The sequence below is a fragment of the Vanacampus margaritifer genome, chromosome 1 (genome assembly GCF_051991255.1).
Source record: "Vanacampus margaritifer isolate UIUO_Vmar chromosome 1, RoL_Vmar_1.0, whole genome shotgun sequence".
NCBI classification, from domain to species: Eukaryota; Metazoa; Chordata; class Actinopteri; order Syngnathiformes; family Syngnathidae; genus Vanacampus; species Vanacampus margaritifer.
The window spans coordinates 66499424-66511975 of NC_135432.1; the positions used below are offsets into that span (position 1 = coordinate 66499424).

Here is a 12552-nt window from a genome sequence, read left to right on the forward strand (position 1 = left end):
CTACTGTTTGGGGAAATACTAGTTTTGTACTTCATAATTACAATTTTTCATAACTATTCTTAATGCTTTTAACTCATTTGCTCCAAAAAACGTATAAATATGTTCTATTTTTATTATTACCATGCTCCCAAAGACGTATTTATGTTTTTTTAAATATTTTTTTTAATGCTGGATTGTACAGAAGGCTTTGATGCAGCCTCAGAACTGAAGAAAATGCTTGAAGCAATGGTGGTTATTACAAAAACGGCCAGCAGGTGGCAGCAGAGTATAAGAGATCAACCAGGGCCATGTTGCAACATGCTCTTTCCCCCACTGTTTTAAACAGATTTGTGCATAATGATGAAACTTAGCTATATTCTAATGCTAATTGCTACAAAACGGAAACAGATAGAAATATACTCTTTTTTTTCCCTGATGAAAGGAGAGACTCTAATCTTTCTTTTGGTGTGTTGTTCATCATATCGTCGATATCGAATCGGTTTTCCTTTTTGAGCCTGATATTGATCCATAAAATCATGAATTGATTATTTTAGTATCTCTTTTTTTCCTATAAATTCATGAGAAAATAAGATAATAAAAATAAAAATTTAAAGGCTATTTTTTTTATCTTACTGTTTTTTTTTTTTAATTTGTTGCTCATATGAATTTAAAAGTATTTTCTTACATGAACTCATTTGCTCCCCAAAACGTATGAATACGTTCGATTTTCAAGTGTCCCAAAGATGTTTTTTTTTTTTTTTTTATTAGGTTTTTAATGTGTTTTTTTTATACTGGAGCATACAGAAGGCTTTGATGCAGCCACTCAACTGCAGAGAACGGTTGAAGAAATGGTAGTTATCACAAAAACGTCTAGCGGGTGGCAGCAGAGCAAAAGAGATCAACCAGGGCCATGTTGAAAAAAAAGCTCATTTACCCACTGTTCTAAACAGATTTGTGAATAATGATGAAACTTAGCTATATTCTAATGCTAATTGCTGCAAAACGGAAACAGATAGAAATATACTCTTTTTTTTCCCTGATGAAAGAAGAGACTCTAATCTTTCTTTTGGTAGGTTCCATGTTTTTATAGCCATAGAACATAATATTCTGTGGGCCTTGCAAAATCAGTCAAAATCCAGTCCGGGAGCGAAGTGGGTTGCTTCAGTAAAATGGCTGGGGGAGAATGAGTTAATATCGATAAGGGTAGTATTTTTTTTATCTATTTTTACTGGGCAGAATTTCACTGTGAGAATTCCCATTTCCAAATGCCGTTTATTCTATTGAATTGTGCATTGTTGGTCTCTGCAGGGTCTGATCCACGAGATTCAGAGCGTGCAAGAGGACATCGACTGGCTCCAAACGAGCTTCAGCCAAGACATGAGCGCGGCCGCCCATTCTGCCGCGGACTCGGACATGGCCGACCAGCTGGCCATGCAGTCTTCGCTGGCCGTCCTCGCCGAGAGGATGGCCACCATCCACATGAAGGCTTCGGGGAAGCGGCAGCTGTTGGAGGTACGCCGTTGAAAAAGGAAAAACAACGACACTATTGATTCCCTTTATACATCCGAAAGTACGTGCACGAGTAAGTGGGGTCCGTTCTAAAAATAGCTCACCATTGATGGTACAGTGTGAATTGCCAAGAAGAATTAAAACAGAAGAAGAATGTCAACGTATGCTATATTTTGTGATTGTGTTGAATGAAAGAAAGAGCTGTTTTTATTACCCCAAATATTACAAAAAAGGACATTTTAGAGCTGTGATTTTAATGCCGCGATACTTTTACGGTTTACGGCTCACGGTTGTCAAAATCTTATTATAGGCAATGATGAACAATTTTTTAGTGGCTGGGTGGAATTTGCCGGCTAGAGATGTCAAATATCCATGCTAATTGGAATTCATCATTTTGAGGTCGAGAAACGCTGACCTACGCGATGACCACAAGTACGGATGTAAGTATGGACGTAATTCCGCCGCAGGAACGCGTCATCGATCGGCTCGAAGGCCAACGCCAGGACGAGGCTTTACGGCGCTATCAGGACCGAGCGGAGGAGCTGGACCGCTGGTTGGCCCGGACACGTCATTCCGCCGCCGTCATCCTGGAAGCGCAGGACACGGACGCGGAAGGACAGCTGGCGTCTTGTCAGGTGGGCTTTTTGAGATCCCTTTCGGGAGACGCCATCGCTAAAAGAAATGACACAGAAGTCGACGTCACCAAACGTCACCACATGAGTAAAAAAAAAAAAAAAAAAAGAAGTTCACCAGGCTTCATTGTTTCAATATTTATGTTTTTTAATATCTAAATCTATTTCTGTTTTTTGGTCATAAAAAATATACAGCAGAAAAAAGAAAAACATATTCTGAAAAACAGAAAGAAATTTCTCAAAAAAAACGGGGGGAAAATCAGAAAAAAGGATTTAAAAAATCCATTCTGAAAAAATAATCATTCGAAAACAGAAATTAAAAAGAAATTGTGAAAAAAACAACGGCCAAAAAAAGAGTTTTTTTTTCTCAAGTGAACGCTTCTGTTTATAAGTGATTTCAAAATGTAAACAATGGAAGCATTTTATAAAAGTAGTGCTACATTTTTTTATCTGTTTCCTATTGGTGAAAAATCATTAACGGGATCAGAGTCTTGATATAAATAAATGTCATTAGGCCTTTCACTAACACATCTTTTCAGAATTCATTATCCTGTCGATTAATTGGCTAATTTCCCCGCTCCCGCTTCAAGGCAGAAATTTTCGTGTCAACCAATTTTTGTGGTCGACTAAACTGATATTTCTTTTCCAGCCATAATAATAATAATGCATCAAACCGGCAGCCCTTCATGCTAATCCGTAGCCAAGAAGTAGCTCTCGGCTTTAAAAAGATTGATGATCCTTGAGTATGTAGAAGTATTTTTAATACGGGTAATAGCCCGACTGGCCGCAATTTTGCGAATCTCTTGATGTTTGCATTTTTTCAATTGGTTGAGAAATGTGGATGGAGAAATGTGGCAAAAAAACAGCAAAAGTTCTTGCAGAATAACATTGCATGTAAATACGCATCTTTTCGGCAGCTTATAGTAAAATTCGATCATTTTTGAGGTGGGAGGGGCTTGCACCTACTAAGTAGGTAAACAAGAGTGTTGAGAGGCCTCCAGCTGGACATCGACTCGGCTTGCTTCTTAGCCGCACGAGCGCCGCTCTTAAGAAGATTATGTCAACGTCTCTCGCGAGTCGTCGTCCGACCACGAATAGATTCCCGCTGCCGGGATTGGCGACAAAGCCGTCGGGATATCCTTGAGAGCCGGGACGACTGACAAACCAGAAAACAAAAGCACCATTTCATTTGGCTCGCTGCCTGGCTTTCGTCTTTGGTCAATGCGACGTGAAGGATTAGCACTAAGGGCAGGTCAAAGGGCGGCGGGAAAGCAGCGGGTCTCGAGGCCCTAAGCCCTCGCCAATGGACTTGCGGCGGCGGCGGCGGCATGTTTGAGCTGGCTTCTCTCTTCCTGCTGCTGCAGAACATGCTGCTGGATATCGAGGAGAAGGTGCAGGCCCTCTCCGAGCTGTCCGTCCACAGCGAGAACCTGCCGCTGCAGGGTCGCGCCGAGACCCGGGTGGAGGCCGAGCGGCTGGCCAGGAGGCTGCGGACGCTGAAGGGAGGCCTGCTGGAGCTGCAGAAGATGCTGCAGGAAAAGCACGCCAACATGCAGGTGGGCTTGTTGGGCCGCTTTTGGCTGATGGATTTCCAATTTCATCCTGCTTATGAGACCGGCGGTTCTAAACCGTTGTCTCCTTGGGAGCCCCGTTAAAAAGTAGGAATTTATCCGTACGATACGATATGATATCATGATATGAACTTCACGATATGATAATTATCCCGATATTGTAGGAAGGTTGCTAATATAAAAAAATGCTCATGATGTTGGGTAAAAACTCACAATATTGTAAAAAAGCGGATAGAAGAAAAAAAGGATCATATCATGTTTTTTGGCGAGCGTGGGTCTTTATTAACGTAGGTGACCAAAACATTCCTAATTAAAATTCAACTGCATTAATACACTCACCACCAGATGGTGGCCTTTTTAACAGATGTGCTGCTTTTATAATCATAACATGACAACTACAATATTTTAATCGCGATATTGCCGTTATTGTTACATCCCTATTAAAAACTTGTAAAATGGTATTTTTAAACGTAACGCATAAATAGTCTCTTATGGCGCGCCCGACGAAGAAACTAAGGATGAACATGACAACGTAATGTACAAAAATGTAAAACGTAAAATTAGCTTTCACAATTGGCCCAAATAAAGTTTTTTGTTTACAGTTCTGCACTCTAAAAACTGTTGGGTGAAAAAGGGACGACCCAACTTTTGGGTTATTATTTTAATCCATCTTTTGTTGTTTTTTTAATTTAACCCAAAAAGTTGGGTAAAATGACTAAATAACAAAACAACCCAGTTTTCCGGATTGCAAATAAAATAAACACGTTTTGTTGTTGTTGTGGGTTATTCACTTGACCCAATTTTTTGGGTTAAATAAATTACCCAAAAAGTTGAGCTGGTCTCTTTTTGAGCCAATTTGTCTTATTTATTTATTCATTTATTTATTTACTTACTTACTTATTTTTTCCAAGTTGGCTGTGTGCTGTAGTCTATCACTAATTTACATTAACACAGTAGGAAAGTCCAAATTCTTAAATTCCGATATGACTATGAAATAATCCAATGAAAAACAGTAATTGCGGAATTCTTGCCCAAACGAGTTCATCGGGCGCCATTGAAAGATGGAATGTCAGTACCGCCGAGTTGACCCGTACCACGTTGAACATTCAGGATTTTTGAATGCGCACACTCAAACCCACTTTTGTAATGTTTCATTTCTCATTAACGATCTTCTGTAAATCCTTTACAAATTTTGTGTACGATAGATTTTCATCGATCTGGCACATTTGCACATTTTGAAGCATCTCGATCAAACGCAATCCATTGTGTGCAGAGCTCCACGCAAGAGCAGGAGGACAGCGAGTCCGACTCCAGCCTCTCTCAGAGCCCCAGCGTGCAGGACTGGGTGGCCCAGGCTCGAACCACGCGCTCCCAGCAGCACCAGGACACTCTTCAGAGTCAAAGGGTACACATTTTTCAACCGCGCCGGTCCCATGAAAGAAACGCCACCATGCGGTTTTCTCGTTTTTGTTGCGCAGGAGTTGGAGGAGCAGTTGGCGGAGCAGAAGAAGTTACTTCAGTCGGTAGCCAGCAGAGGGGAGGAGATCCTCATCCAGCAGGCGTCGCCGGCCAGCAACACGTATGCTCAACATCCTCTCATTGCGTTCGTAGCAAGAAATGAACGGCCAATGCGCTAAATCGTTCCATGTTGGCAAAATCCAACCGCACTTCCTGTGAACAAACATCTTATATTTTGATTAGAAATACAAGTGGACTGGCTAATTAATTGACTTTACTCGGATTCATGGCACAGATGCGCACTTTTGATGCTGAAATTGAAAATGGAAATTTGACATTTTTGACATTTTACACGCACGCACGCACACACACACGCACACATACCAAAATAAAATAAAAAAATAAATAAATTAAATTTAAAAAAAAGGGAGAAGGGAGAACAATGATGATGACATGTCAAATGATCAATACTGAGCTCTCCCCAAAAGAAAAAAAAAAAAAAAATGGAAATTTGAGCTCACTGGTAACACTCTGCGCTCACAAACCGGACTCCCATTAAAAAAATATATAAAAAATGGTTGGGATTAGAACATTGTGTAATTATTTATTCCCTTCTCAAGCAAGACTTCAAAAGGGTTTGCAGTGATTGCATTAATCATGTATTAATGCAGATTAATCACATTCAGTTCTATTCATTTTGAGCGCGGATGATCCTTTAGCTGACGGTGGACGGTTACGTTAAAGGGAGCAATAAACATAATAATAACATAACATGCATTCAAGGAAAGCATTTAACTCTTTGACTGCCAAAAACGTTAAATAACGTTTAGTAAAATCCTATGGAGGAGTGCCAAAGACGTTAAAAGACGTTTGTTTCAAAACAGAGGTGAAACTAACCATTTTCTATTGTTGATTACTGAAAAACGGAATAAGGTAGAAACAAACTTTTTTTTCTGATGAAAGATGAGAGTCCAATCTTTCATTTGGTAGTATGTGTGTTTCCATAGTCCAAACACATAATTTTCTATGGACCTTGAAAGATCAGTCAAAATGCTTAAAATCGGCTGGCACTGGGGACAACCCGTTTCTGAAAACGTCTGGCAGTCAAAGAGTTAATAAATGTTTGCGTCTGACATTAAGAATATTTGTTCTTTTTTTTTTTTTCTGGAGAGCTCAGTATTGTAAGAAAAAATATATATATATTTGTTTATGTCAAACTATTGGGGCCATTTTATTTTATTTTTCATTTTAAAGTATGCAAGTAATTTACTGAGTAGAAAAAGAGTATGATGAAAGTGTGTAGTAGATTTAAAAAAAAAAAGTTGAAGACGTCCTCATGACGTTAAATGTCGAAAGAATTAACATCAAATTTGGCGGGCAAAATTTTTGGATTAAAAGCCTTTTTAATTAGGTGATTAATCATGATTCATCAAAATTCTGAGGAAAATACAGAGGAGACATACCTTGAAATAGTTATAATATTCGACATATTTGATTAAACCGTATCAAGTAACGAGCATCATTTAAGAATCTCGAGGCCGGGCCGAGTGTCCTCTTTTTTTTGGGAATGAAAATATGGTCACCCTGCTACATACTGACCAACAAGTGTATCTTATTGACGACAAATTGCGAATGTCCATTTTCGTTTGCATTTGTGCAGCGCTTCCGAGCCGTTTTCAACAGCCGCGCTCGCCGAACGGGAAGCCGACGCCGCACGGCAGCAGATGAGGCAAAGGTGGGAGAGCCTGCGTCTGGAGCTCAACACCAAAATGCAGCTGATGCAAAAGAACCTGGAGCAGGACCACAAGCAGGCGGTAACGCTCAAGTAGTGCGGGGAGCAAAAAAAAAAATGGCGGTTTGAAAAAGTCCGGGAATTGATCGTTTTGTTTTGTTTTCTCGGCAGGTTTATTCCAGTGCTGCTTGTGCGTCGCCACTTTTAAAAGGAGAACTTCAAGATGATGCGTCATCGCTAGAGAGTCTTTATGACACTTTTAGGCTAACAATGGAAAAATCTCAGGTTAGAATAAAAAAAAAATAATAATTGTAAACCGGTACCGGATACTTTAAGACGTTAGATATATTACTTAGAAATATGCAACTTTCGCCCACCTCTAGTTCTTTATTAACTCTTTGACTGCCAAAAACGTTAAATAACGTTTAGTAAAATCCTATGGAGGAGTGCCAAAGACGTTAAAAGACGTTTTTTTAAAACAGAGGTGAAACTAACCATTTTCTATTGTTGATTACTGAAAAACGGAATAAGGTAGAAACAAACTTTTTTTTCTGATGAAAGATGAGAGTCCAATCTTTCATTTGCTAGTATGTGCGTTTCCATAGTCCAAACACATATTTTTCTGTGGACCTTGAAAGATCAGTCAAAAATGCTTAAATCGGCTGGCACCCACGGCATCCCTTTTCTGAAAACGTCTGGCAGTCAAAGAGTTAAAAAAAAAAAAAAATCATTGTAGGTTTAACCTGCGTTTAACTGCTGTCCTTTTACAGGCCGACGGCGATGGCGAGACACCGACGTCCGCCATGGAGCAGCAGCTCTACGCAGCCGTGTCCTCCACCTCCTCCTGGTTGGACGGCGTGGAGAACGTGGTCTTGTCCGACTCGCCGCTGCTGGCCGACACCGTGGAAACGCAGCTGCAAAAGCAGGAGGTGCGCTCATTTTCAGGGCAAAATTCTGAAATGTCATTTGGGTCCGACAATCTGGATATTTCAAGGTTAAGGGTTGCTCTTCGTCGTTGATTGCGTGTCACGGAACTAGCGCTGTCGCTATCGAAGATTTTTAGAATCGATTAATCTATTGATTATTCAACCGATTAATCGGCTAATCGGATTCATTTTAATTTAGCTTTTTTTTTTTATTACTCTTTATTAACCAGTGATTGGTGAGTATTTTGTACTTCGTATTCATATAGTGATTTTAAAAAAAGGAGATTGATGTTGTACTATGTGACTGGTTCTGTCATTTTTTTCCAAAGTAAGAACAGATGTTTGCTACGTCTTTAAACACAGAAGATAATCAGTCTTCTTCCATGAAGGACTACAGAAATCAGTGAACAATTACTGTTGATATGTTGAAATGAGAAGTTTTGGTCAATTTTAAATTAAAAAAAATGGTTCCAAACGATTACTCGCTTATTAAAATAGTTGCCGATTAATTTGATAATCGATTACTCGTCGATTCATTTTGACAGCTCTCCACTAAACCTTTATGAGCATGATTTCTACCAGGGAAAGATTCAGCGGTCTTGCTTCAATATCAGACAAGGACCTGAGCTGCTTCTGGCTTTGCCTGCAGACGTTGCAGAGTCATCTTCGACGCGTGGCAGGGGAGGTGACGCTCAGCCAGACCTTGCTCGCCGCGTCATCCGGCTTGCGGCAAGAGGAGCGAGCCTTGCTGGAAGAGAGTCTAAACTGCCTGAAAGAGAGACTGGGAGCTCTGGGTGGTGCTCTGGGTCAAAGCTGTGACCACTTGCGGACCAGGACTCACCAACTCACAGCCTACCAGGTTGGTAGTTATCCATTCATTCAACTTAATTTCACCCAAGGTGTGCTCCAGGGCTCTGTCCTGGGGCCCCTCCTCTTCATTTTATTTCACTTTCCCAGAACTATTTTTTTTTAACATTGATGTTTCTTGTGTTCTTTTTTTTTTAACCTATAATTATCCATGTGTGCTTTTGTGTTGAATACAGACGGAACTGCAACATCTCCAGAGCGCTTTAATGGAGACCAAGTGCCAGGTCTTGCAAGTCCTAGCTGAAGCCATGGCCAGACCAGCCTCAGAACAGCTCAAGGTAGTGCAAACTTTTGCGCGCGCTCGTGCACTCACGTTTTTACGACTCACTGGTTTTTATTCAGGTCATTGCCAGCACGGAGGACGACCTGAAGGAATTTGAACTGAAGATCACCGAACTGAAAAGCAAAGGAGCCGCGCTGCAAGCGGACCAGATATCAACAGACAAAATCGTGAAAATTCAGGTTTGTGGGAAGCCGGGCCGCTTGTAAATCCAGGAACTATTATTGATCTGCTGTCTATCGTCAGGATGCCTACGAGGAGCTGGCGATGGCCGTGGGCTCTCGGCGCAGCGGGCTGAACCAGAACATGGCGCTGAAGCTGCAGTACGAGCGGGCCCTGCAAGACCTCGCCGACCTGGCGGACACGGCCAAAGGAAAGATGGCCGCCCATCAGAGGATCATCGCCAGCTCGGTGGAGGAAGTCCAGAGTCACCTGGATAAGCACAAGGTCAAACTCTTAATAGTGGCACAGAATGACAGCCAGAATACAGCCAAGGGTTCGACTCAAAATCTGTGATGTCTTGCAGGAGTTCTTCCAGGGTCTGGAGTCGCATATGATTTTAACGGAGACGTATTATGGCAAAATTAGCGGCTTGATGCTTCCTAAAGAGAAACGGGTGCTGGAGGAGACGCTAAACCAGGCTCACGGCGTCCTGCAGCAGGCACACAGTAAAGGTGTGGCGCTGGAGGGCATTCTGGAGGTAAGAGAAAAAAAAAACATCATCACCGCCACCTCATCCACAAAAGCCTGTTGACAAAACATATTCTGAATCCGACTTTTTTTTTTTTCTGTCAGACTTGGCGTCGCTTGGTGCAGGATTATCAAAGCCTGGTTGGCCAGTTGGAGGCTGTGGAGGAAAATATCCCTGCCGTGGGATTAGCGGAAGAGACGGAAGAGAAACTGATGGAGCGGATTTCACTGTATCAGGTACAAACGTGAGGGAAGGACAGAAAGGAGTCCGGCTCCCGACACAGGAAATTTGACTCTATTTAGAGTGGGACAATAAAAAAATCTGTTTTGAGTCCAATTTACACTTGAAAAAGTCAAATAAAAAAGTGTCACTCAAAGGTTGAGGAACGACCTCACGACCTTTAGCTTTGAGACTGCCACTCTACCACCTGAGCTTTGCCACTTACACTGTTTGCTTATATCCAAGTGACCAAAATTTTTTATTTTTTTCTTCTTTCTTCCAAGTGTACATTTTACTCTATCTAGAGTCGGAGCAAATAGTTTAGAGTAAAATTATTATTTTTTAAGTCACTCAAGGGTGGGAGACCACCGGGGCTCCTCCTACTTTTTACTTTTTGACAAAAATTTTATTATATATTTATTCGATTTGACTTTCTTCCAAGTGTACATTTTACTCTATTTAGAGTGGGACAAAAAAAAAATCTGTTTTGAGTCCAATTTACACTTGAAAGAGTCAAATAAAGAAGTGTCACTCAAAGGTTGAGGAACGACCTTTGCCACTTATACTGTTTGCTTATATCCAAGTGACCAAAATTTTTTTATATATTTTTTTACTTTCTTCCAAGTGTACATTTTACTCCATTTAGAGTGGGAGCAAATAGTTTAGAGTAAAATTTACACTTGTAAGATTTTTTTTTTTTTAAGTCACTCACGGGTGGGATACTGCCACTCTACCACCGGGGGAACTCTTACTTTTTGCATCCAAGAGGAGATGAAAATTGTATTATATATTTATTTGATTTGACTTTCTTCCAAGTGTACATTTGACTCTTTTTAGAGTGGGAACCAAATAGGCTCAATATAGAGTCAAATTGACTCAGCCGGGCTCGGTTGTACCAAAGCAAAAAAAATGCGGTTTCATCAAGTATCTCAACTTTACTTGAGTATTTACTTTCTGACTTTTGTACGCAAGTATCTGCACAAATGTGACTTTATTTCCTCTGCCGCCGTTTTTGCAAGGGTCTGAAGGGGAAGCTTACGGAGCAGCAACACAAACTGCAGCAGGTGCTGGGAGAAGGCAAACGTCTGCTGCTGTCCGTCTGCTGTCCCGCTCTCGAGAATCAGTTGGCAGTTCTGGGCGAGCACTGGCTGGACGACACCAGCAAAGTCAACAAGGAACTGCAGCGTCTGGAGGCCATCCTCAAACACTGGACCAGGTCTGGAACCTCGCCGGATATGAACAATTCCTCTCTTAGGGGTCCCAGAATTGTGGTCCCAGAATTCCGAATGTTTGCGACCCGCTGACCAAATAGGTTTGCGCCATTTTCATTTTTTTCCCCCTCCAGCTATCAGAGACAGTTTGGAGAGCTTAGCCAATGGCTGCAGTCGGCTCTGGAGCGTTTGGAGTTCTGGAACACGCAAGCGGTCTTGGTCCCGCAGGACTTGGAAACAGTCCGAGACCACCTCTCTGCTTTTCTGGTGAGGGGTCACAGGTCATGTTGCCGTCCTTCGTGTCTTAGATCAGTGGTCCCCAACCTTTTTTTCACCGCGGACCGGTTCAAACATGTCCACAACTTTGGCGGACCGGCAACCCAGTGGGTGCTTTGCTGTTCGTCGGCTGATTAATAAAAGGCTACGACAACAAACGCAAGTCCACTACCATAACAAGGGTAACAAAACGCGACTGAGATTATTAGCATCTTGACATGTGTCAAGAGTCCGTCGTAAACAGAGAGAATCTGGTCACTTTTCAAAATAAATTATTTTTAAGCCTCGGCTAATCAATTGACCGGAAGTTCAGCACGTTTTTTTTATTCTTTCAACTGTGCGGCCCGACGCGGCCCGGTCCAAAGGTGCCCACGGCCCGGTACAGGTTCCGCGGCCCGGTGGTTGGGGACCACTGTCTTAGAAGACTTTTTGGTTGATTCCGTTTTTTTGAGTTTTTTATTGAATTGATATTTGCTTTTAACAATTAACAACATACATTTCCTTTTGTTGGCATGTACATTCACGTCATACAGTCATGCATAGTTTTCAAATCTTTATACAATGACCAATTAAGGAAAAATTGAAAATATTGGCAACCATACAAATAGAGGGGATGGAGGAGGAGGACATTAAAAACTAGAAAAATTCCTGCGGAAATTTTGAATGGGACTGCTGACTCTTTGGTAATGAGCTGAACAGTTTAAAATTTAAATGACTGGAATCGGTCAAGAAATGTGGAAGTTAACCATCATCTAAAAATATGTCACTGTCACTTTAAGAGCGCACATACATTTTTGACTTGGAGCCGTCACGCGCCCCACATTCCATTGAGATTGCATGAGAGAAGCACCCCTTGAACAAAAGCCTCTCACGACTTAACGGTTGAAGATACAGATTCAAGAAATGGCTCGTTAGAACGGCAAGGGTTTGGGGAACACGAGCATGTTCTCATTTTCTTAATCGGATAGAAAATGACCAAATGAGAGCAGGTTGAAAACTTATGATTTATCAGAAATGGAGAGAGGAAGGCGCCTGAAATTAACATGGCAGAGATAGGCGAGTTGGTCCGACTTGTCCGAGCTTAAAGGGAAAATAAAGGTACTAAATGACACCTTAGCCAAATGAAAGTTAGTTTGTCTGAAAGAAGACACTCGTGACTACAAAATGTGAGAATTTGACGTCTAGTGAGCAAAGATTGTCG

General features: G+C 41.5%; 1 protein-coding gene across 11 annotated transcripts in view; it reads left to right on the plus strand.

Moving 5' to 3' along the window:
- Window positions 1–12552, plus strand: part of syne1b (spectrin repeat containing, nuclear envelope 1b) — a 131873-nt gene that overhangs the window by 84564 nt on the left and 34757 nt on the right. For all 11 annotated transcript variants that reach the window (XM_077563023.1, XM_077563016.1, XM_077563057.1 and 8 more), the window contains 16 exons: window positions 1288–1491; window positions 1956–2123; window positions 3485–3676; window positions 4965–5096; window positions 5170–5270; window positions 6810–6963; window positions 7053–7166; window positions 7652–7810; window positions 8457–8666; window positions 8851–8952; window positions 9017–9136; window positions 9201–9401; window positions 9481–9654; window positions 9750–9881; window positions 10884–11080; window positions 11210–11342. In XM_077563023.1, the coding sequence (XP_077419149.1) occupies window positions 1288–1491; window positions 1956–2123; window positions 3485–3676; window positions 4965–5096; window positions 5170–5270; window positions 6810–6963; window positions 7053–7166; window positions 7652–7810; window positions 8457–8666; window positions 8851–8952; window positions 9017–9136; window positions 9201–9401; window positions 9481–9654; window positions 9750–9881; window positions 10884–11080; window positions 11210–11342 (2493 nt within the window). The remainder of the gene's footprint in view (window positions 1–1287; window positions 1492–1955; window positions 2124–3484; window positions 3677–4964; window positions 5097–5169; window positions 5271–6809; window positions 6964–7052; window positions 7167–7651; window positions 7811–8456; window positions 8667–8850; window positions 8953–9016; window positions 9137–9200; window positions 9402–9480; window positions 9655–9749; window positions 9882–10883; window positions 11081–11209; window positions 11343–12552) is intronic.